Here is a 24,821-nt window from a genome sequence, read left to right as displayed (position 1 = left end):
AATTCTCGTTCTCTGATTGGTTAATTTGGCAGGTGGCCCTGGTCCTCATGTGTTCGTAGGCTTTAACCCCTTATTGACTAAACAATGGCACTCAACGCATGCGTACGTAATCTGGGCAAAAAAATACGAGAAGCTGATTTGGATGATATTCTTCGTTGATAATTATCAAGTATTAGTCTAATTTCAAAGCCCATATTATCGTTTTTTGCCTTGCCAAAGATCTGAAACTGGACTAGTTAATTACCTATAGTGTTTGTGGATTAGTATATGGTTTGTGTTTGGATCCATATCATTTTCATGGAGGAATGAGTATGTAGGTCAATATTGAAGCAATCTGACCAAAATGGATCTTTTACAATGCGTTAGACATAAACACATGTCTAATAAGCACCGAACGGATGATTGATACCACCCAGAATTGGCAGCTTATGCCGTAATGTGCAAGAGAAAGTTGACACCAAATTATGACCTCTGAAAAACGTCGCCGGATGTGACTGTTGGCAATATTCGGGCAACATATAAAAAGCCCCAAAGAGGGAGCCAGAAATCTTCGAAACAACCTCGATGAAGCCAAAGTAGGTTATTAATTTCAAAGCAATGATCAGTCGTAGAGTCTCCAAAGCCAAAGCCCTTGTGGTTTTCGGCGTTATTAATTTGGTTCTAATTTTGGCTGTCATCAAATTCTACAAGCTATCGGTTATAATATCACTCAAAGGAAAGAGTTTTCCAGAAACACGTAGAATATTGTTGGCTCGGGATACTAATAAAAAAAGGTAAGTTCAGCAACACATTATGCTCTAAAAATATATATTATAACTTTGCACTTATCGTCCATATCAATCGAATCAATGCCCATTCTAAGCCTCCATAAATGGGCACACACCAACGAATTAGAATGTAGTAATTAGTTGTGTAGAAAACATTGTCAAATAAAATTAGCGGAACATATATATACTACCATAACAAATAGGAATTAGTCGGTTATCTCGATAACTTGTTATGCATAAATGAAAACAACATCTTGCAGATTGTTCAGGACAGTTTTTTTTACAAATGAGTATTGGGAGAATATAAACTGCAAGGATGAAGTTTACATTGCCAATTATTGCTAATTTGCTTTTTCGTAATTTGCTTGTTATATGACAACCTTGTAATTAGGTGTATATTTTATATATAAGAAATATGAAATATGCGCGCATATCTCTGTACTGTGATATTAGGGAGCATTCAATGTTTAGGATGGGGAGGGGGCCGGAAAAAAAGCCGATAGCCCATATGCCCATATGTTCTAGCACACCGAGGTAAGTTTCGAGCTTTAAAATGGCCGCCAATACCTCACTGAAAACATCTGCAAAAATGCAGGGTTATTGCCAGAAAAAATCAGTGAGCCCACGTTTTCTTTCTTGTAAATATTTGATGCTTCCCTTAATTCTTCCGGCCCCTAGCCTTCCCCCTCCAAAAAAAATGAATGCTGCTTCCTTAACAAGCTGGTAGCTGTAGAGCACGACAGAAAGTACACCGTGGCTTAGGAATGCGAGGCGTAGCTGAGTGCTTCTCTTGGTTTTTAGGAAATATTTTAGGTTTTTTTATGTTTCGCGCATGCTGAGCGGTTATCATTGCATCCGACTGTTTGTCACATTGCAGCCAGCTGTTTTGAATTGTACTAGACACAACTCTTGCTTTAGTAATGTCATACAATAACTGGAGATCATGTTACCCAAAATTTCCAAATCTAGCTTATCGTAGTCTTCTTCAAATGGAAAAGACTTGTAGAGATAACTCTTACTAATGTCGTTCAATAACTGGAGATCATGTTACCCAACATTTCCAAATCTAGCTTATCGTAGTCTTCTTCAAATGGGAAAGACTTGTAGAGACAACTCTTGGAAACGAAGAGGGATGAGTTACTTGTTCCTTCTTAGCTAGTAGAAATGTGGATTCTAGACAACAACGTTAGCTTTTTGACACTTAAATTTCAAGCTCAATTATAGTCCCTTTCACAGTTCCCTGCGCCATCTTGAAAGGTAACCGTGCCCTTGCATTGAAGCGAGACGAACGCTGAGCTTGCAATGATTGAGACCTTCACGACTTCCCTTCAAAAAAGCAACAGCAACGCCGGAGCGAGAATAAATAACGTCTGGACCCCAGGGTACGCACAGCGCTGCTTTACTAATAGAAATATAACCGCGTTATTTATACTCGTTTAATTTATTTTTTATAATTTACAGCTGTAGTTTTCGCAGATTTATAAAGAATTGATACATATGATAGTTGTTTCTCATCAGAGGGAAACGATTAGCAGAAAGCTGACATCAATAGTAGACCGGCTATGAAAGCGCATGGTGTTATTGTTTCTTTTGTCCTGCAAACTGTAAGATTTGATCAGTTGTGTAAATACTCTCAGGTGGATATACACGTTGAAGGAGAAAGATCAGTTCCATAAAATAGAATGATATAAGCTATCAGAATCCAGAGGTGATTGCCTACTATTGAATGTTCGATATGAGCCCAAGAGTGCGCGCGCGCTTGAAAACCGCTGAATTACATGCCATCCAACATGGCGACTACAACTCGTACCCATATATTTTTTATCAGGAGGAAGAAATATACGCTACCGATGTTTAACTTCTTACATTTCATCCAACATGACGGCCACAATTTGTATACATATATTTTTTGTCATGAGGAAGAAATAAAGATATACGCTACCTATATTGACCTTTTTACACGTCATCCAACATGGCGGCCACAACTTGTATTCATAGTTTTTTTATCATGAGGAAGAGATATACGCTACCGATATATTAACCTTTTTTTTCTATTTTTTTTTTAGTTGTGTACCAAAGAAGAACGTCGTCTTTATCAAAACCCACAAAACCGGAAGCAGTACGATCACGAATATCCTTAGTCGCTATGGCGACCGAAACAGCTTTGCATTCGCGCTCCCAAAAGACGGACATAACCGTCTCGGCTGGCCCTGGTTTTTAAAGCTTGATCACGTGTTGCATTACAACAATACCAAGCCCAATATACTCAGCAGTCATTCAAGGTATAACCGAGCTGTCCTGGAACAACTGATGCCTAATGATACCGTTTACGTGACAATATTGCGTGACCCGGTAACGCAATTCGAATCGACGTTTTCATATATGGGATTTGGGAAGCTTTTGGGAATAACAAACAAGTCGGATCCTCTTGTTGCATTTTTCGAGAACCCGAAAGAAATCCTTGTGAATTATTTACTAACACAAGACTTGAGGATTTATAGTGACAGACTCAAGCTTATAAGGAATGGTATGTTTTTTGATCTCGGGCTAGAGCCTAAAGACTTCGAGAACAAAGATAAAATAGATAAATCTATAAAAAACTTGAATTCCCAGTTTCATCTTGTCATGTTGATGGAACACTTCGACGAGTCACTTGTTCTTCTGAAACGGCTTTTGTGCTGGGACATCAACGATATGATTTACTTCCACTTAAACGAACGACACACTTCGCAAAAGAGAACGCATTTTTCTAATAGTTTAATCGATAAGATTCGAAATTGGAGCTTTGCGGATGTGAAGTTGTACGAACACTTTCGTAAAGTTCTGATCGACAAATTGTCTCTTCAAGACGAGGATTTTAACAACGAAGTAAAAAGTTTACAGTTTCGGAATTTCTACCTCAAGCACTCGTGTTTAACCGAAAACGACGATGCTACAACCCAAGGCTTTTATGATGCAAATGTTAGAACGTTCACTATTCGACAGCATATTACATCAGCTTTACGAAGAACTTGTGATCGAATGTTGTGGGATGAAATCAAATATTTGAAGTACCTCAAAAAAAAGCAAGATGAGATGCTTCGTACAAAGACGTCGTGGTTGGATAGCGTTCCAGTGTACAAGTGGTTTACCTCAACTATATTTAGTTGATAACGTTAAAATTCGCCATTTTCACATTCCCAATAATACATTGCGGTTTTGGGAGAGGGAAAAATCCGCAGTTATATTGTTGAAGATTAATCAAAATGTCCCCTTAAACAGTCACAGAATGCACTGGAATGCCAACTTTCAAGTTTACGTTCGATTGAAGAACGTTCTTGACATCACATTCTTTTGACCGGTTACCACTCAAAAACCAAAATCATTATGGGGAGAATGGCGCAGCGGAATTTATTCACGGAACTGCTAAATTCTGTCACAAAATATTAATTCAAACTTTGTAGATGTCCTTTTCTAATATTAACCTCATACTTTGTACTTAGGTTGTTCTTTGGTTGTTGTACAGTCTAAGTCTATATATTTGTTTTATTTTTAAACTGAGAAACCTTAGAAAATTTCGAAATTATAGTTTAATGGTATGTTTTATACTTTTAGTCATTTTAAATTTCTTTTAAGAATAAATTTAGGGTTAAAGAGGGAAGGGAGAGACAATGGGAATATCGTTACAGACTGGAAGAAAGCATGAAATTTGATTCAAAGTTAACTTTGGCCATGTAGACCATATTTAGAAGGGGTGCCACGAGGTCTGCTGTCCTGGGAGGTATTTTCAGTTGTCTTTCGGAAGGGTAGTAACAAAGAATCGGCTATGATGGAAGACATATACACATATGACCCACCCCTCCCCATGTAAAACCAATTTGTCTCCCCCTGATTTAGAATTCGCTGCACCCCTCTTGAATTTGTTTCAAGCGACATTAGGACACTTTGTACCAATTTTGGTGCTTTCTTCCGGATTGTAACAATCTAGGCATTAAGTAACCTCACTATCAGTAATAAGTGCTTGTATGATCACGAAGATGTCGGAAACAAAAAGTTTTTAAGAGAAATGTCGTGGAAACGCCTTGACTTATTTTGTCAAGACGACCATTCCACTTTCGTATGACTGTGAAAAGCTCAGTGACGTAAGCGTGCCGTGCTGTGACCGTGATGTTTTCTAGAATTTTGATTGGCTGATTTTTTTTCTCGCGCAATGTGATTGGTTGACAGTGCCGTGACCTTGGCGTGACCGTGTCCGCGCCGTGTTTATGCCGTGTTCCGGGTATTTGATTGGATGGAGAGAAAATTCTCGAGCAATATTGCGTGTTTGTGCCGTGAGCTTTCCAGTCATACGAAAACTTCTCGCGATCTATGACAAGCAGCTTTAATTCCTAAGCTACGTGTGCAACAGTACTGAAAAAAATAACACTTAACTAGTAGAATTTTGAGCTTACCTCCGAATTATCGCTTTGAATGACGGAAGACCAACTCTATCGTATTTGTATATCGTACTTGTAGTGAATTCACCTAGTGTCCTTGCTGCTTGAAATCTCAGTTCTTTCATCGCTTGAAGTCTCATATATTTTCAAATATCCCTGTATTTACGGCAGTACAACATCTATTTAATCTAATTAATAAGCTGACGTTTCTTTCGGCCTTTTCTATATTTTCACATACCTACGAACGGCAAAATAATGCAGTTGCTTTGAAAGCTATTCTGGTTGAGAAGCACTGATTGTAGTTACTTTTTTAAAAATCTTGCTTCAAAATGGTCGAATGAGTAGTGTGATTTTAATGTAGTGGTTCTCTAAAATACCAGTGCAAACTACGTGTCGTTCTCTGCGAAAAGGTGCAAAAAAACCTTGCTATACGAGCCCGAAAAGGGAAAAATTTCAGAGGAGAAACAATGCAATGTTTTTTTCACCCATGAAAATAATTTCCCAAAGGAAAGAGAATTCTATTGTATTTCTTATAACGAATGAATGCTCTTTTGAAGCGTACAAAGTAAGGTAAATCTTGAAATGAGGTAAATCTTGAAATACATGAACAATTTCTATAAAAGGTATTTTGAGGTTTGCAATCACTACCACAAAATAAAATACAGCTAGATCGATTTGTGTTTGATAAAGCAAAAGAAAAAAACTCATACAAAACCGTTGAATCCAAATGCGCATGAAATCTCTGGAATTTCTGCGCGCGCTAAATTTTGCGTTCCAAAAATCAATTAAACATTGTTACATTAACTGTCTGTTGACTTCACTCGTTTGATAATTCCATAAAACAAACTACGAATTTTTTGTTGTTGACAAGACAAAATGGCAACCGTAGATGATATGATTGAGATTTCAGAGATCAGTGACGCCGCAATAGCCGCAAATCTCAGGGGGAGACTCAATAACGAAAGCATTTACGTGAGTGATGGAAAAATACTAAAAAAGATGATTTATAGATAGAAGTATATATTAGCGAAGACTTAAATCATAGTTACGTTGGATTGTTGCGTTAGCGATCAAAGTTTTTGTGGGATTAGGAAACCGTACGGCAAATTCTTAGTCGTACCGTATCTTAGCCTAGAATAAGAATCTCGCGATTGCACGAATAACTGCAAGATGATGAAAGATAAGATAGGGATTTCTTTCGCGCATTTATGTTAGAGCAAAAAATATGCAAGTTTGTATATATATTAACGGCGATAATTTTCACACCGCACACGAGGTAATGAACGAGTCTTTCCTAAAACGCTGATGTCACTTAAAGACGATCCTAACTACCTTAAAACGAGCAGTTGTGCGAAAACGAACTTTAGAAATGCAAAGAGCAGCTAAGCATTAGTTAAAGAACAAAGTTTCAGCTCATAATTGACTACTTTGCCATCCAGCATATTTTCCCATACAAATCTTTATGGAATATTTGATTTTATATTTAATGCCATTTCTCTCTCTCTCTTTTTTTTTTTTTTTTTGCTTGTTATGTGCTAAGACTCCCCTACCCTACTAATACCGAGGTGCTTTTTTCATTTCTGATATGTTCATTTTGACACAGCTGCTCGTTTTAAGGGAGGTAGGGTAACCTAACCTGTCTAACCTGTTAGTGCAATGTAAGTGCACAAAAAAAGACACCAATCTTTTTCACCTGCTCATATTACTCTAATTTGCGCATACTCTGTCTAAGTTTTTTGATCGCGTTTTTGGCATATTCATCGTATTCGCTAAGTGTGAACGAAAAACCAATTTTTTAATGGATGTGTTTTCAAACTGCGCAAACGGATACGTATGGATGCGACCGGATGTAAGTTTCGATCTAAACATAGTTAATGGAGCGGAATTGTTTATTCTCTGGGTTCCAAACCATTCCGCTCCATTAACTATGTTCTCAACAAGTATACTTATCAAAGCATAGTTAATGGGGCAATGGAGCTGCATTAACTATGATCAAGAGAATAATTAGCAAAAGACGATCTGCGCTTGCGCTCTGTATACGTTTGCGTCACTTTTGAAAACAAGGTCTTTAAACAAACTGTATACCAAATCAGATACTTAGAAGCAGCAATGTTATCAACAGCGGAGTTGGTTGAGGTGAGTGTTTCCACAGCGGCAATGCTAGGCTCATTCCTGGGCAATTGCCTCCTCTTCTACGTGTTGTATGTCACCAAATCCCTTCGCCGCTCTGCGTCGCCTAACTTGATACTCAACTCTGCTATCATAGACCTTCTAAATGCATTGATCAACATACCTTTCGCTCTCGACTATTTGATCTTTCAAACCGGTAACTTAGACAACCATGTGGCTCCTCCGTTTGCCAATTTCATGATCACATTCTTCTTGCTGTTGACCTTGCATTCAACGTTGGCCATGATGGGAGACAAGGTCCTGATACTCAAGTATCCAGTATTTTATCATAATCATTGCACTGTCAAGAAAGCACGCCTTGTTTGCCTAGCCCTCTGGCTGTCGACTACTATCTCGACACTTGTCTTGTATGGTCTAAGACACGGCTTACAAAGCTCCAATAGTTACTCCACTATGATAGAGTACCTGACTGCTCACCACAGAGGCAACGGAAAGTTTTATGTTTTTGCAATGATTTTTCTCGTATTCTTACTTCTTCTATCATTCTGCGCCATAACCTACCGAGCACTGAAAGCTGTCTTCAAGAAAAGAATTGAGCTAGAAAAAACGATACAATATACAGAAAAAACGATACAAGATACAGAAAAAACGATGCAAGATACAGAAAAAACGATGCAAGATACAGAAAAAGCGATACAAGATGCAGAAAAAGCGATACAAGACGACACGACAGGCGAAGAAAGGGAAAAAGATCTTCGCCAAACCGCACATATCAAAAAGAACTCTTATGCCTGTAGAACAGTTCTGATAGTACTTATGGTGTACACAATAAGCTTTTTGCCATCACTGCTGAACTCACTTTTACGAATACTGAACGTTACACAGTTAGAGTACAATAGAGAGCAGATCTTTGTCCCTCTTTTTTGCTCTCAACTCGGTGCTGTATTAAATCCTTTCATATTTATTATACGATCCAAAAATTACCGCAAGGTAACATTAAGTCTCCTAACAAGGCTCTGACATGCTGTAATCGTGCCATCAACATTCGACTTTCAAGCCTCGTTCAATGAAATCGGGGATTTGCTAACTTTAATAATAATGATAATAGGAATGATAAGCCTATTGCCATACTGAAATACAGCTAGCTGATGTAAAATCTAGTCGTACTGTTCATACTAAATAAACAAGGAAAAAAATCATTCAGAGGTTCGACAGTTTATGGTACTTCATTCTCTCTCTCTCTCTCTCTCTCTCTCTCTCTCTCTCTCTCTCTCTCTCTCTCTCTCTCTCTCTCTCTCTCTCTCTCTCTCTCTCTCTCTCTCTCTCTCTCGCTCTCTCTCTCTCGCTCTCTCTCTATTATTTTGATACGACTTTCTTGAAAACAATGTAAATTGAATGTAGCCACCGTAGTAAAATAAAAGAGTCACTCACTAACTCTCTCACTCTCTCTCTTCTTCACGTTTTTCTTTTTAAACCAAATTAAAAACGTGGTCAGCAATAGATAGACTGATAAAGGATAATTTGCAAAGAATTCACCCTTAATTAAAATGATAATTTGATTAACGAATGGTTCCGCTCCATTATCTATAGAAGAGAAATCCTTTAAGGGGGCAGTCAATAATCTACTTATGAATGACAGTCGGTCTGAGGAACAATCCGACCAAGACTTGGGGAGGGATACAGATTTTCAGATCACTTCCTTGTTTTTGATGAATAAATAAATACGAGAGGTTATGATCAACATGTCAGCGTAGAACATATATTGACAGTCATAAATATATTCTTAAGATGAGTTTGAAGTATCAATGCTTTGATAATGATACTTGATGACTAATGCATCCACTAGAAATAAACTTGACAGACCATTTCTAATTTTCATTCGATGTTATTGCAGACCAATATCGGACGAGTGTTGATATCTGTTAATCCGTTTAAAGAGATTCCGTTGTATGGGATGGGCGCTGTTGAACTATACGCGGGAAAACAGCTAGTCGAGGACAACGACCAAAATACAGAGGAAATACTTATCCCATCAAAACGTGATAGAGCATCAAGGTTAGTGGGAATTACTTACAAATATCTAACAAATTAAACCCTTTTTGTCTTTCTCTTTGCTACTCTGCTCTCTGCCAGTTCCACCCACACCTCAAGCTTGGTAAAAAAAAACAAAAACGCGTGTTTGCTTAATTCTTCGACTTTTTTTCAGATGTACAACTGCTCGTCTTGTTGGACTTCTATCTGTAGGAGTTTCTCGCGGTAAATTCAAGAACTTTGAGGCAAGCCACTTTGTATTAAAAATGAAATATTTTCATACAAAACGCGACAGTCATATCTGATTTTTGGAAAATTGATAACATCTTCGTCAATTGATATTTTTGCTACAAAGAAATCATGCAAAGCTATAACAGAGGCAACTACCAGTTTCTACAACGACTTGAGTTGAATTGCACTTTAAATTTTGTTTCATTGCAGGGGCCCAAAGCTCCACACATTTACGAAGTAGCAAACAATATGTTTATAAACATGATGATCGAAGGAGAAAGTCAATGTGTAATCATAAGGTACGATCTAGTAGAATAAATGTCATATTCAAGTACCTCTTAACATTAATCTTAATCAACACCTGCTTACATAATTCGCGGCTAACGCGTCGTCTTTCACCGCTGTGAGTCCAACGGGTCGGGTCGCTGGTTCGAGCCCTGCGGTCGTCAAATGTGAATTGAGTTTGTTTGATTGGTTGTTCTCTCCTATGCTACGAGGGTTTTTCGGTTTCCTCCCCCCGTAAATATCAGCATGTGAGTTGAGCGTTGTGTGCATAGAATATTGAATGAAGTGGTAGTGCGTGTGAGCGAAAAGTGTACGTCCCCAGTTAGTGCGAAAAGCGCTAGAACGACTAGACACTTAAATAAAGTGATTTATAAAGTGATTCACATATCCCGCTATCACACACACTCGTCTTCGTCCTGTTATACTCTGTTAAAACGGATCCCACCCCCCACTTTGACGTCATGTAACTAATCTTAATATGACTGCATTAACTGAATGACGTAAGATTCATAATCGATTTCGTTATCGCTAAGTGCACTTAGCTCAGTCTTTTTGTTGATTTAGTGGCGAAAGTGGAGCAGGCAAGACAGTATCGGCCAAACACGTGATGAACTTCTTAGCTAAAGTATCTGGCGAAGGGTCTTATCAAGTGGAAGTAAGAAAGCCGACTTAGATCTAGATCGATAGTTTTGTATAACTCATTGATGGAACTTTTCTTTTGCTAATAAAAGACTGAATGTACTTTTCGGGTGGACCCTGATGATTGTTAACCACGAACGGCAGTGTTTGCTCTTTAATGAATGTTTACAAATGGTAATTCATTCAGCCCGTGATTGATATCAAGCAAATGATGTGACACACGGTAGTTATTTTGTGGGGCAAAACAATACATTTTGCATTTGGGAAATAAATCAAATTTCTTGTCTCTTGCGAAGAAAACACTGTTTTTTCATTTCTTACAAGATGGCTTCCGTATGAACTACGTTATAATGGAAAACCTAAAAACCCTATATGTCTTTAACTACATATTAAGGTTAATGTATACACTAACGATAGGCTAATGTATACATTTACGATAAATAATACGTTTGAATGATGGCGTCATTTGACTACTACTACCAGAATCCCTTGCACAGTTTCTTTTGATCAGTTAATTAGCACCAACTGTCTTACTATTGTCTTAAGGGGGTAAGAATTTCGCTATAGATCTTCTATTGTAAATAGGGTTATATAAGAAATAAATTATTATTAAGTAATAATTTAAAAAAGAAAGGAAATTTGCCAAGCATTATGGTAGTGGGAGTCAAATAACGCCATCATGCAAACGTCCTATTGTCTAATGCATGTTTCAGCACGTTAAGGATACCATATTACAATCCAATCCATTGCTAGAAGCATTTGGAAATGCAAAGACAGTGATGAATAATAACTCCAGTAGATTTGTAAGTAACATGACATGGTATACCACCGTGACATATGCGTGACATGATATACTTGTGTGACGTATTTGGTTATAAGGGTGCTAGCTGTATAAACCTAATTCGTTACGTTACAATGTTTTCCATTTCATTCCCAAGGGTGTCATTTCTTTGTTTAACGGTTGCACTTGGTTTCACATGCGAAGACACATGAATATGGATACCGCAAACAAAGAATCTTATTTTCTTGGGAAAGACACGTGTTCTGGTGGTCTGAAATGGGAAAAAATTGTAACGCAACGAATTAGGTCTATCGTGATGGTTGGTTTGTTGAGGGTTATGATACATGGTGTTGGTTAATGGTTTTGTATTGTAATTGGTCATATATGATGGGGGTGGTGACATGATGCTATCCACTGATTGGTTATGGTAAGAGTTGCATGTTATATATGGTGACTGATGTTGGTGATTGGCGGATGTTTGGAATGGTGCATGTTATATATGGTGACTGATGTTGGTGATTGGCTGATGTTTGGAATGGTGCATGTTATATATGGTGACTGATGTTGGTGATTGGCTGATGTTTGGAATTCTTTCAACATGGTGGCTATGACTTCATGTGCAAACGAAGAATACTTTGATGTTGAGAAATGTTGAGGTGATTATACTCATGCTGGCGCATCATCCGAAGATTGTGTTGGTAGTTGAGGGTGTCGTCATGCAAAGATCGTATAAGCAGAAGATGGTGGTTTTGATGGACACGGCCGTGGTATATGGTTGTAGTCATGGTATCATTTGTCTTGGTATCCGTGTATTATAAAAAAAATAATAAAATAAAATAAAATAAAAAAGTGTTATCTATACCAACTTATGAAATGATAATCTTAATAGATCAAAATTTTGTTAATTACTAAGAATTTTCTTTTTTCTATTTATTGTAACAATCTAAAATGAACTGATCCATTTCCTATTTGTCTAATTTTCTTTTTTGTTTTTGTTTTTTTCTTATTGTATTTGTCAGTATTGATTACTAACTTATATTTAGTTGTTTTTTTTTTAAGTAATTTCTTTTTCTTTTTTTCTTGCACTATATAATTTTACTCATTCTCTTCCTGTACCAAATTTGCAATTATTTTTCATGTCAAGCTGTCTGCCTAGGTTAGCCTCATGGTTATTGCAGATAGCCTGTACCTTATAATTCGTTATATACACATTGTATTAGTTCTATTTTACTTTTTGGTACAATAAAATATGTATGTATGTATGTATGTATGTATGTATGTATAAGTATATCGTTCTTTGTTTTATAATCTAGGGTAAATTTATGGAGATCCAATATAACGATAAAGGTCAGCCCGATGGAGGAAAGATATCTACGTTTCTATTAGAAAAGGTATTGTTCCGAAAGCAATAGACCTCTTTATCATCGGTGTAAAGTTTTCTCATTTCAATACCACGTGTCATTCTCTTGAGAATAATATTATTTGTTTGAGATGTAACCAAATTCACATGTCTTCTTATGTGCATTCGTTAAACAAAGAAAGGATACTGACTTAAGGTAATGACACGCGGTCTGATTTTGGGAAAACATTTCGCCCCAACTAAAGGGGTCTATTGAAAGACGTTTTTACTCATTTTCATTTTCGACTTGAGTAACATCATCTTTTTTTTAATTTGAAGTCTCGAGTTGTCTCGCTTGCCGAAGGAGAGCGCAACTATCATATATTTTACCAGTTACTTGCTGGATGTACCCCGGAAGAGATGGGTAAGGTGGTGTTGATATATTATTGCACTGAGATCATACTAAGTAGTCCACGCACAGTATACAGCTTTTTCAAAAAAGGATGGCGAAGGTTTTTTCACATACTGTTTTTGTGACATGTTGCATGATGCAAGTTGATTACCAAGCTTGGAATGTTATATATACTTATTTCAATAAAGTTAGTCGCCAAAGACCTAACAATGATAGGGACCTGTGAATAATTGTCCAAGGTGTTAAAAAAGGTCTCTAGCATTGCAAGCTCACCGTTCGTCTCGCTTCGATGCAAAGGCATGGGTACCTTTCAAGATGGCGCAGGGAACAGTGAAGGGGACTATTGGAACCGTGCAGTTTTACAGTCACATGAAAATTTTTCTACATGTATATGTTTCTTAAAGAAAATTCCTTCGGTTTCCACTTTGTACAGATGAGTTATCGCTTCACCTTGAGACCCCTGACAAATACCGCTATCTGAACACGACTGGTGTTTACACCATACCAGGCACAGATGATGTCGGCGATTATGCAACAACAATGGTAAGAATAAACTAGCCAAAGACATTTTTCATAAAGAAAAAGTGAAAAACAATTCATCGTGGAAAATGAGGATGTTGAAACAGCTGAAACTAAAATGCCTTAACGCAATTGTCTCTTTTAAAAAAATAACTCAATGAATGATTCGTCTGTAATAGATCTCTTTACCTTGGGCGTAATATTTTCCCATTCCATATCACGTGTCATTCTCTTGAGAATAAGATTATTCGTTTGAGATGTATCCATATTCATGTGTCTTCTATGCGCAACTGTTAAATAAACAAATGATTATGTTAGGAAGTAGCTAGAAAATAACACGTGGCCTGAAATGGAGAAAAATTACGCCTAAGCTCAATGTACCCTTCCCACTAAAAGAATCGTGGATGCGGGGCTAACATGAAAATACAAAAGAAATCACTCTTCGATGGAATTTGCGGCATTTCTTTTGCATTTCCATGATAGCCTTGCATTCGAGACGAATTTTAAAGAGAGTCCATTGATCTACTTGCTTTGACACTTATATTGTAAGGAAAATAAAAGACATATCTAGAAATCAAATCCCTATATTATACTTTGCAAAATTAAGTTTTATCTATTTCATAACATGACTGTGAATATCTATTAATTCCGAATTGTACGAGAAAATCGTGCGATTTTTTGTTGACCATGCACTTAACGAAAATGAGCAACGTAATTGGGACTCTACAGAGTACAATTTTAAACGATTTAATCATTCCCCTTGTCCAATCAGAATCGAGTAATTTTGTTGAGTAACATAAAATGCATAACTAATGTATGATAATAATTAACAAGATAATTAAGTTAATTGATTTTAAAACATGCAACATTATTAATTGCATTTCACATTGTATCAATGTTATATATAGTAAAGCAAAGCAAGCCTAACACTTTTTTTGCCATTAGAATGCAATGCAGGTGGTTGGAATAACCGGCAATGTTAGGAACTCTATTCTCAAGGTCGTTGCTGCGATACTTCATCTCGGAAACATCGACTTTATCGAAGTCGATAATGTAGCTATTCCAGCTAGCGATACTTGTAAGTTAGTAACTAAAATCTGCATGAAACGATGCTTTTACTAGAACGTATACGATGGCTCTCCAAAATACAGCTATTTCTAATAAGGTTGGTAAAGTTTTTGTTTCAAGTTGCATTGAAAGCCCGAAATGCACTATGGACGATGTGAATGCAATCAGCAAAAGGCCACAACGATATGGAATTTTACCAAACTTTGAGTTCAGGATTTTTCGGCATATTTTCTTCTGTGCTGACATAATTTACGTATATGAATCACAACGGATACATTTCAAGCTTTGTATGCAACAAGCAACAAAACCTTCACTCCCAGCCTTTTTTTGAAATAGCTGTAGACCCGATAGACCATCGCCGTTTTTGCTTTTCAGACCAGTCATTCTTATAAAGCTACATCCATATTTACACATCTTGTTAAGTGTTACTGTTATACAGAAAAAAACAATACTCAAGGGAATGACACGTGGACTGAAATGGGGAAATGGGTTATGGTCTATGAAAGTAAACATAAAATGATGGGGGGGGGGGGGGGGGGGCAACGCCTTAACGTGACCGTGATGATGAGAGAAGCCATATTAGATGAAGAAGTTATTCCAAGGCAGTAATGGCTCGAATGATGCTCTCTGTCACGTATTAATATGACCTTGTCTTATGAACATTCTGCAACATCTAATAGTGGTATTAACATTGTCCCCTTTTATGGGAGATGTCCAAAGTACTTGAAACTTTTGAAACGTCCCTTTGAAACGTCCCTTTGAAACGTCCCTTTGAAACGTCCCTTTGAAACGTCCCTTTGAAACGTCCCTTTGAAACGTCCCTTTGAAACGTCCCTTTGAAACGTCCTTTTGAAACGTCCCTTTGAAACGTCCCTTTGAAACGTCCCTTTGAAACGTCCCTTTGAAACGCTCCTTTTAAACGCCCCTTTTAAACGTCCCTTTGAAACGCCCCTTTGAAACGCCCCTTTGAAAGTTACTGATCTTATTGACTTCAGCACTGGACATTCCCTCTGATCTGTTGGGTGTGGAGAAAGCCATCTTGCAAGATAAACTAACAAGGTATCGCTCTTGAACTAATTACAAAAATAACTATCATGCATATAACGGTTATTTATTGGCCAAGCACGTGCTATGTTCTAGTATACAGTAAAACCACTCGAAAAGGAGTCCTAGTTCTCTTAACCCTTTTAGGCTCGTTTTTGATCAGGACTCCATTTAAACTAGCCTTGCCAAATTGGATGTTCCTGTAGAAATATTAACTTAAATAAAAAATGAAATAAAAATTAATTAATTAAAAAATTTGAAATTCCACGTACTATCTTCGCTGAAACGCATGAATATCCAAAACTAGTTCCATATAAATTCCAGGCCAACCCTGCGGGAACAGAAGATTCGTAACTGTGGACTATCCATCATAGCACGTATACTATGCTATTTATCTCTAAGGTGAAGTTAAACACACTTTGTATGTCATGACTTTGTCTATATCTATAGCTATAACATGGAGTCACGTTGGGGAGGAGCCACAGAAATCACCAAGAAAACCTTCAACAGAGATCAGGTTAATAACCATCGAATTAACAAATAGACTTCAGTTTTTTATGTGTCTGTCCTCTTATTGACGATAAATTGCGTCATCACATTGTCAAAGTAGTGTGGATCCACGAGGCGTATTTTTTTACAATAACAAAAACGATAAAAAAAACCTCATTTTTAGCGATCAAAACAACCAATGGAAAGAGCGCGCGCTCGTTGACGTCAGCTTTATCTGTCTGTCCTCTTATTGATGATAAAAATAAGCAATCAGCGCGCGAGAAATTTGTAAGTTATTGTAAAATACAAGTGTAATATCTACTAGAGTGAATATCGTAAACTAACAAAATTGTACAACTTAGTGGAAAGTTTTGTAGGTCTACGGTCTAATGAATGTACTAATTTGTACAAGTTTGTACAATTTCTTACAAGATTTTTCATGGATATATGGTATGCACTCTATTACAATATGCATTATATGCATCATCTCTTCCTTACGCATGTTGCTCTTGCTACCCGACTGGTCAGTGCATTTTCAAAATCTCTAAGTTTGGACTCTTTTTTCCTTGCACTTTTTTCGTAGGCAAAAGCTGCACTCGATTCACTTTCCAAGGCATTATACTTTCAACTATTTGAATATCTTGTCGAGGTATTGTATGATAGCGCAGTAGACTTTTGCAGTAGACGCCCCAATTTTTGAAAGTCGGAATAATTGAAGTATATGAGGATAATTTGGCTCAATTATGATTATGTAAACCAGATTAGTGAATATTTTAGCCTGGGAGCCACTTGCTATTGAGATATTTTGGTTCAAAAGCAGAAAGAACAATAGGGTTGAGTAAATGACGTCATTTACTCCAAATTTAGATGCTGAATAAAACTGATAATTTTTATCCGCTACATTTTACTGTGAAGAAAGTATGTTGCTTGGCTACTATTGGGGCCATATAGATACGTTTAACTAAGTTTAAAGTCATTTCCAATTTTTATCCATTTTCATCCAAGTGCCCCTTTAACTTCGAAAGGGCACGACACACAACACTGTCAAAGTATAACAAAATTGACGACATCCTTTAGACCAATCACAGCGCTCGAGACCATTGTTTATCCAGCGCCTCGTGAAACGACTAATGCCATTTTACCAATCTTTGCAGTTCCCGAATCTAACTGGGAAAGCTATTGGACATTAGCAAACAAAAGTGTAGGGGAGACCAATGTCCCCTCCAGCAAGGCCCTCTCTCCGCGTTCCCTCACCGATTATTTTTCTCTTTATAAAAATATCCATACACCTGGATGCAAACAAGCTTTTAATTTGTCTTTGTTAAGGCTGTAAACAGGACAATGGAAAAAACCGAACAGATGTTCTTCATTGGAGTTCTCGATATTTACGGTTTTGAGTCGTTCAAGGCAAGTTTTGAGTAGAATAATTTTAAGTGCCTCTAGAGAGGACTCACCAGGGTAGGTCAAAGGCACTGGTCTTAAATGGCAAGAAAATGACAAGATATTAATTTTATATTCCAAAAAAGAGAGAAAACTAATGATTTGATCCACAATTTGTATACCATGAAACCTGTGGATGTTTGAGCGTATGCCATAAGCCCTTTGAATCAGCGATGGTGTTTTGCTATCCCATTATACTATTTGAAGGAAAGGCTAAGTTTTATCCACATCTTTCGTAGTAACAAGATGTATTTTGAATAGAATTGGCCAATAATTCACTAATAATATATGTAATAAGCTAACCTATGCAGCAAGTGTTAAATATTGATTCTTTTGTTGCAGAAAAATAGCTTTGAACAGTTTTCAATCAACTACGTGAATGAAAAGCTCCAAAACTTGTTCATTGATTTTACTTTGAAGACAGAACAGGTATAGAAAAATATCACAATCCTTTGAACTTTCCAAACATATGTTCTAATTATCTCGGAAAAAAGGTTTCAGAGAGGTTATATACATATTGGTATGGGTACTTAGAGAGCGAAAGTAATTATTTTTAAAAATGAACGGAGTTTTAATAAAACATATCATATATCGACTGTGTATCTCAAATGAACACATCCGCCAAAAATGTGTCATTTTCCAGAATATCTTTCAGTCTCAGATTCTATAAGTTCTACGATTTGAATCCGACAATGATTTCTTAATCGAGTGTATGCTTCTTACTATAGGAAGAATACGCCAAAGAGGGCATCACGTGGTCTGATGTCAGCTACTTCAATAACGAGGAAGTCTGTCAGCTGATAGAGAGCAGGGTGAGTTATTGTTTGTGTGATTTGTCTAACTGCTAAAGCTGATACAACAAGCTGTATTCGATGGTCATAGATGTTAGTAAATAATAATGATGCCACATGCTCTCGTTGTAGCGACCTCCTGGAGTCATGAGTATTCTAGATGACGTCTGTAGTACAATGCATGCTGTAACTGAAGGATCTGCTCACACATTAATGGAAGTATGTAACTTGACCTGCCTTCATTACACACTAAAATAATACAAAATCGTGGTATCTAGAACGTTCAGTTCGATGATTTTTTGGTCTTGATTACGCGGTACATGGTATGGTTACCCAATGGCAAATTTTACACGATTGTCATGGTTACACACCGGCATTGTCATGGTTACACGAATGAAGACCATAGAATGTTTGCTATGGTTATGCGGTTGCCATGGTTATTAGTTGCTATTGTCTAACTGAAGTCATTATTTGGTTTTTGGCATACAGCTCTAATAAAAAGTTTATAAGAATAGTTTTAATTGCTCGCGTAACAAACCTTCATCTATCTACTTCTTCAATTCCTTTGTTATTTAAACCTTGAAACGATACTTTAAAATATAGGACATACAAGAGCCTTGTAGTGACTTTTGCGAACTTTCGCGTAAAAGATTCTTCGTTAACTTTGTTCCAGAAACTTCGAGCGGTCATCGGATCCAATAATACGTACGTCAAATATTTCCAAGCTCAATCAAAACATTTTGCCATAAACCACTATGCAGGAAAGGTTGGTAGAAAAACGTTGAACACTATAACTCCAGTATTAGGTTGAATTGAGTTACCCTAAAAGAATTAGTCTTGGTTTCTTTTGGTATATTAGATCAGCCAACGTGGTGACTTCATCTTTTATTCCTTTTATTCTCATTTCAAGAGATGCATGCTCAACCAATTCAGGCTTGAAAGGCATGGTAATCTTTCGTATTTGCTTTGGTAGGTTGTTTACGAATCAGACGGATTTTGTGAGAAAAACAAAGATGTAGTTTCAAATGATTTGGTTTGTCTCATGCAGTCAAGTCAAGAGTAAGTAAAATCATATTTCTCGTTTGCCTTGGAAGTCAGGAAACTTTGGTATACGACATTTGAAGAGCAGTGAAGTAGTATGAATTTGCGCAGGGACCTATCACTAACTACGTTGTTTGACATAAAAATATGGCAGAGAAACGATTGCGCATGTGCGCATTATAGCAAGTTTTCTTAAAATCGAATAGAATTTTGGAAAAGACATCATTATAGAAGTGTATCGATTAGCGGTATGCCTTTGTGGGCCGGTGATACGGAGTTAATAAAGTGTAATAAAGTGGCTTTAAGTGTCGCCATTGAATAGGACGTTTGAGTTATAGCGTCATTTGACTCCCACTACCATGATGCTTCGCGAATTTTCTTCCTTATTTAAATTTATATTTCCTCATGAGAATAGTAAGACAATTGGTGTTAATTAATTGAACAAAAGAAAGCGTGCAAGGGAGTCTGGTAGTAGAGGTAGATGACGCCATCATGCAAACGTCCTATTTTTAAGTCTATCAGTAAGGTAATTAGAAAAGACTTAAAACAGTTTTTACAGTGATGTTGAATTTTAAATATAATTTACATACAAATTCAAACATGCGCAATGGTTTTCTCAGCCCTGTGTCTTGTATGAACCATTTTAGAAGGATACTCTAAGTTCTACTCACTGAAATACTTGCTTGTATCGATTTGTTTGCTATTTTAGTTTTCTTGTCAAAGCTTTGTTTCCTGATGCGATATATGGTGTCAGCGGTGATAGAGGTGCTGGTGGAAGGAAAGCAAAGTCGAATACAGCGAGTGCAAAAATCAGGGTATGGATCTAAATAACTAGGATTTGACAACAAAACTGCGCTTTCAACACACATTCGAGTCTGCCTTTCAGGAGAATAAACTGAAAAACGTACGGTTAGATTGTCAACATTGCGATGTACTCTCAGAGCTCAGTCGAGCTAAGACTGACCACAGCTAAATTTTAATGGACGCAAAAATGATGCGTGCATTTTAACAGCACGTTAAAATGCAGGTCATTTTGAAGACATAAATATATATAGGTTTTCAATTCTCATGAGATTGAAATTCTTTTGTTTTTGCAATCATGAATTAACAAAAAGATAAAAAATATTAAAATATTACTTTTGATATATTTTTTAGACTCAGGCAAATGCACTGGTTGAGAAGATTCGTACATGCACACCACATTACGTACGCTGCATCAAACCCTCAGAATCTAAAATACCATTGGATTGGGACAACAGCAAGTAAAGATATTATGTAATATCGAAACATGCATGCGGAAAGAACCTATAAGTTTTAACATTACCCTAAAAAATAACCTCTGGGCTGATGAAAGTCAGGGCACGGCTAACTCACAGATCGAATCCTGAAAAAATTTATGGGCTGATGAAAGTCAGGGCACGGCTAACTCACGCGTATATATTAAATTGGAATTGACCTTGTTAGGTTGTGCTGAGGGACTCGACGAAAAAATGGATTTGTCATGTAGGCAAACATATAGACAAATATATGGGCAAATATCATATTTGACTAATAGTAGACAATATTTGCCCAATGACTGTATATGATATGTACCTACACATTTATCCCATGGGCACAGATGGCAAAGTCCGTATGGCCCAGTAAAATCCCAAACGGCAAATATATAGCAGATATCATATCATCCATACATTTACCCGGTAGTAAATGTGAATGCTCATTTGATATGTGCACGTATTTGCCCAGCCCGTATATGTGTTTTATGCCTTACGTATACCCTGTGTTTCCCCAGGCCGTATATGTGATTCATGCCTTACATATACCCTGTATTTTCCCAGGTCGTATATGTGATTCATGCCTTACATATACCCTGTATTTTCCCAGGCCGTATATGTGATTCATGCCTTACATATACCCTGTATTTTCCCAGGCCGTATATGTGATTCATGCCTTACATATACCCTGTATTTTCCCAGGCCGTATATGTGATTAATGCCTTACATATACCCTGTCTTTGCCCAGGCCGTATATGTGATTAATGCCTTACATATACCCTGTATTTGCCCAGGCCGTATATGTGATTTATGCCTTACATATACCCTGTGTTTGCCCAGGCCGTATATGTGATTAATGCCTTACATATACCCTGTCTTTGCCCAGGTCGTATATGTGATTTATGCCTTACATATACCCTGTGTTTCCCCAGGCCGTATATGTGATTTATGCCTTACATATACCCTGTATTTTCCCAGGCCGTATATGTGATTTATGCCTTACATATACCCTGTGTTTGCCCAGGCCGTATATGTGATTTATGCCTTACATATACCCTGTATTTGCCCAGGCCGTATATGTGATTCATGCCTTACATATACCCTGTATTTTCCAAGGTCGTATATGTGATTTATGCCTGACATATAACCTGTGTTTGCCCAGGCCGTATATGTGATTAATGCCTTACGTATACCCTGTCTTTGCCCAGGTCGTATATGTGATTAATGCCTTACATATACCCTGTATTTTTCCAGGCCGTATATGTGATTTATGCCTTACATATACCATGCGATATGCTCTGACCGTATATGTGATTAATGCCCCCTTAATGCCTTAGATGTACCAGCGCGTCTTAGCCATATTTGCTCAGTTGAATTATGCTCATCATATTTGCTAAATTTAACTATGTTATCAGTCTTCAGCTATTGTCACTTATGGCAGGCCAAAAAAAATAGAAACGATATATGCCGTGACAACCACCTCATACTTTAAACATAGCTAACCTATGTTAAGAAGCAGGAAAAAAGACATAAATCATACTGAAAAATTTTTATTGTGAATTTCCTTTTCTTGACGACTGATTAACTATGAACAATTTGTTAACTACAACTAATTGAAAATGCTAGTTCTGTAAATTAATTATAGGTGTTTGATTCATCTTGTGACAGAATTTGTGAAAGGAGATCATAATATATTTAGTTGTCAATCGATCTGTGGCTTATGTACGATTCTTTTTAGATATTCTGTAGTAGTACACTTCATTTATAACTGCAAAAACTTAATTAAGGACACCGAACGTGGTTGGGTTTCTACGAGTTTTATGAATTAAATCTTGTGTCACTGTTCCTCCGTTCCTTTGGCCTGATTTCTAGGGTTTTCCTTCTTCTTTCGATTATTTGAACATTATACTTGTTTACTTGAAGAAATCCAAAGGTCAATAGGCTTAAATAGCCGCTGCTATACCGTTTGACCTTTGGATTTCTTCAAGTAAACGAGTATAACGTTCAAGTAATCGAAAGAAGAACGAAAACCCTAGAAATCAGGCCAAAGGAACGGAGGAACAGTGACACAAGATTTAATTCATAAAACTCGTAGAAACCCCAACCACGTTCGGTGTCCCAGTGCCCTTGATTTGATAAAAACCTTTAGGCTCTCAATGCCCATTCGGGACCTCCAGATGGCCTTGGGCGTCTTGACGGCTCCCCGATTTTCCGCTTCAAAAGCATGGTGAGACTGCGCTCTGACAGCCTCCTTTTTGCCTTTCGGTCCATGCTTTCCATGAACTGATTAGCTAGGGGGCTTCTCCATGGCAGAGGGTGTTTTATTAAAACTTTACTCTGCTTAGTAGGGCCCCCTTCGTTATCAGAGCCACTGTCCGCTGTATCGTCATCAGCCTGGTCATCCGCCTCTGACATCGACTCCTCTGATGACATATACTCCAGTTTCATAATTGCCTTGACTTTCTCTTTGTCCCCTGGTGATAGCGAGGTTGACAAGTCCGCTGCCTTGGATCTGGATTTTAGGAGCTAAAAGAAAAAAGAAAAAAAAAAACACCGTCAGTCAAAGTTTCTTATTAAACAAAGTCATAATCGTTGCAAATTCAGTTTACTTACATTTTGTTTTCTTTGTGTTTTCCGCTGCATCTTTTGATGCCTTCCAAGGGCCCCTGAACGCTCTCTTTTGTTTCTCTTTCTTCTCGTCAGAAAGTGACTTTTAAGGGCAGCTGAAATTATATCAAGTACCCATATATTAAAACTTGAGACAAAATTTGTTAGAAATTTTGGCATTTGGCCGACAATTACTCCTTTAGCATCCATTTGTTTTTGCTTTGTTTTGTTTTGTTTTTTTTTGTTTTTTTTTTTCTTTTCCGTGTTATTTTATTTCAAACTGCTTCCCCTCCCTTCGGCATTTGAATATTTCTAAAAGGATTTCGTTACCCCCTCCCCCCCCCCCCCCCCCCCCCCCGACCACCACCACCCTTTGTCCTCACCCCTCCCCCCCGGGTTAACTTTGATAGGTGCATAAGGCCTTTCGCACTTCGTAATATAAAATACATAAATACCTTCTAACTCGACGGCAGAGACATCCTTATGAACATTCAGAACTCTATCCCTTATTGCGTTATTAATCTGTTCGTTGACGTCATCTCTGAAACTAATTAGGAAATGCCATATTTGAGTGGTAAGTGGAAACTTAATATGGAAAGAAACTATGGATGATTCATACAAGATCATTTTTATTAAATTTTTATACTTACGCTTTAGTAAAATCCCATATAAGAGGGTTTTCTTCCCTGTCCCGTAATTTCTTTGCTACCAAGCGTACTTCAGACTGTAATAACATAATATAATTCATTAAAATCATAAGATGTACCTTAAGTTATTCTTAGACATAGTAATAATGTTTTCATTATTTTTATGGCTGTGATTGTATAATATTGGGAAAAAAATCGAAATCAAATCAATTCCTTTACAAAAAAGGAAATTATCATTATCATTCAGTGTCTTGTTATTGGAAATCAATAATAAAGTTTGGTAGCATTAACCACTGCCATGGCGGGTTTCCCGCCAATTTTAGCATTGCATAAATTATACCGCTGCATAATTATACCAACTACTCTTCGCGCCAAGAATTCCCAGTAAAATTATCAATAAAAATAGCTTGCTTTTTTAAATATTGCCACTTTACTTACTGCAACAGCCTTTGAGACAGTAATCTTGGTCTTGCTGTTGTCCTTATTCTGCTGGCTTTCTTTTAAGGCCGCTAGTATTTGGCGGTTTTGTTCTTGCAGTTCTTTAAACTGTTTTACAATCGTTTCGAAATTTGAAGAAATTTCTTCTTTTTCGCTGTCGGGGTCAACGTTCTCATTCTCGCTTGTTGCTTGCAATAGGCGATTTCTGTGTTCTCTTAGCACATCCTCGTTACCACCAGGGACAGAGGGAATAAGTATATTAAGCCTTTGAGAATTGGCGCCATTTTCAGTATGTCTACTCGTACTGCTTGTACTGGTAGTTGCAGTAACAGAATGGATTGGCATTGGGCGTCCTGGTAAAGGTGTAGATGTTCTTCCCATTTTTTGATCGCGACGAATGAACGCAATTTATAAGCAAAGATATAGAATGTGCGGG

The 24,821-nt window shown here is 37.3% G+C and overlaps 4 protein-coding genes across 4 annotated transcripts in view; 3 read left to right on the top strand and 1 right to left on the bottom strand.

Annotated features, from left to right (window-relative positions):
* Positions 1 to 125: 125 nt before the first annotated feature.
* Positions 126 to 5,986, top strand: LOC116306832 (galactosylceramide sulfotransferase). Its single transcript, XM_031716954.2, has 2 exons — positions 126 to 773; positions 2,834 to 5,986. Exons 1-2 carry the CDS (start codon positions 598 to 600, stop codon positions 3,915 to 3,917), a joined length of 1,260 nt encoding a protein of 419 aa, XP_031572814.2. The 5' UTR covers positions 126 to 597; the 3' UTR covers positions 3,918 to 5,986.
* A 72-nt stretch (positions 5,987 to 6,058) lies between these two features.
* LOC116306859 (unconventional myosin-Ie) overlaps positions 6,059 to 24,821 on the top strand; it is a 35,541-nt gene continuing 16,778 nt past the window's right edge. Inside the window, exons 1-21 of the mRNA XM_089035977.1 lie at positions 6,059 to 6,154; positions 9,207 to 9,367; positions 9,519 to 9,588; positions 9,785 to 9,873; positions 10,424 to 10,514; positions 11,212 to 11,301; positions 12,593 to 12,670; positions 12,958 to 13,042; positions 13,464 to 13,573; positions 14,495 to 14,627; positions 15,613 to 15,676; positions 16,112 to 16,178; positions 16,734 to 16,799; positions 17,477 to 17,557; positions 17,933 to 18,019; positions 18,319 to 18,402; positions 18,514 to 18,600; positions 19,055 to 19,147; positions 19,355 to 19,440; positions 20,132 to 20,237; positions 20,578 to 20,684. Of these exons, the coding sequence (XP_088892103.1) occupies positions 6,059 to 6,154; positions 9,207 to 9,367; positions 9,519 to 9,588; positions 9,785 to 9,873; positions 10,424 to 10,514; positions 11,212 to 11,301; positions 12,593 to 12,670; positions 12,958 to 13,042; positions 13,464 to 13,573; positions 14,495 to 14,627; positions 15,613 to 15,676; positions 16,112 to 16,178; positions 16,734 to 16,799; positions 17,477 to 17,557; positions 17,933 to 18,019; positions 18,319 to 18,402; positions 18,514 to 18,600; positions 19,055 to 19,147; positions 19,355 to 19,440; positions 20,132 to 20,237; positions 20,578 to 20,684 (1,931 nt within the window). The remainder of the gene's footprint in view (positions 6,155 to 9,206; positions 9,368 to 9,518; positions 9,589 to 9,784; positions 9,874 to 10,423; positions 10,515 to 11,211; positions 11,302 to 12,592; positions 12,671 to 12,957; positions 13,043 to 13,463; positions 13,574 to 14,494; positions 14,628 to 15,612; positions 15,677 to 16,111; positions 16,179 to 16,733; positions 16,800 to 17,476; positions 17,558 to 17,932; positions 18,020 to 18,318; positions 18,403 to 18,513; positions 18,601 to 19,054; positions 19,148 to 19,354; positions 19,441 to 20,131; positions 20,238 to 20,577; positions 20,685 to 24,821) is intronic.
* On the top strand, positions 7,219 to 8,332 carry LOC148908820 (uncharacterized). Its single transcript, XM_089035243.1, has one exon. It carries the CDS (start codon positions 7,292 to 7,294, stop codon positions 8,330 to 8,332), a length of 1,041 nt encoding a protein of 346 aa, XP_088891369.1. The 5' UTR covers positions 7,219 to 7,291.
* LOC148908819 (uncharacterized) lies at positions 22,596 to 24,766 on the bottom strand. The gene is made up of 5 exons (XM_089035395.1): positions 24,386 to 24,766; positions 23,951 to 24,024; positions 23,756 to 23,847; positions 23,307 to 23,416; positions 22,596 to 23,219 (listed from the first exon to the last, which is right to left on the bottom strand). Exons 1-5 carry the CDS (start codon positions 24,764 to 24,766, stop codon positions 22,839 to 22,841), a joined length of 1,038 nt encoding a protein of 345 aa, XP_088891521.1. The 3' UTR covers positions 22,596 to 22,838.

This window comes from Actinia tenebrosa, unplaced genomic scaffold (genome assembly GCF_029948245.1).
Source record: "Actinia tenebrosa isolate PJP-AT-01 unplaced genomic scaffold, QUT_ActTen_1.0 PGA_scaffold3__52_contigs__length_22856419, whole genome shotgun sequence".
Classification (NCBI taxonomy): domain Eukaryota; kingdom Metazoa; phylum Cnidaria; class Anthozoa; order Actiniaria; family Actiniidae; genus Actinia; species Actinia tenebrosa.
The sequence above is the reverse complement of the archived record's forward strand: the minus strand, read 5'-3'. Positions and strand labels throughout refer to the sequence as shown.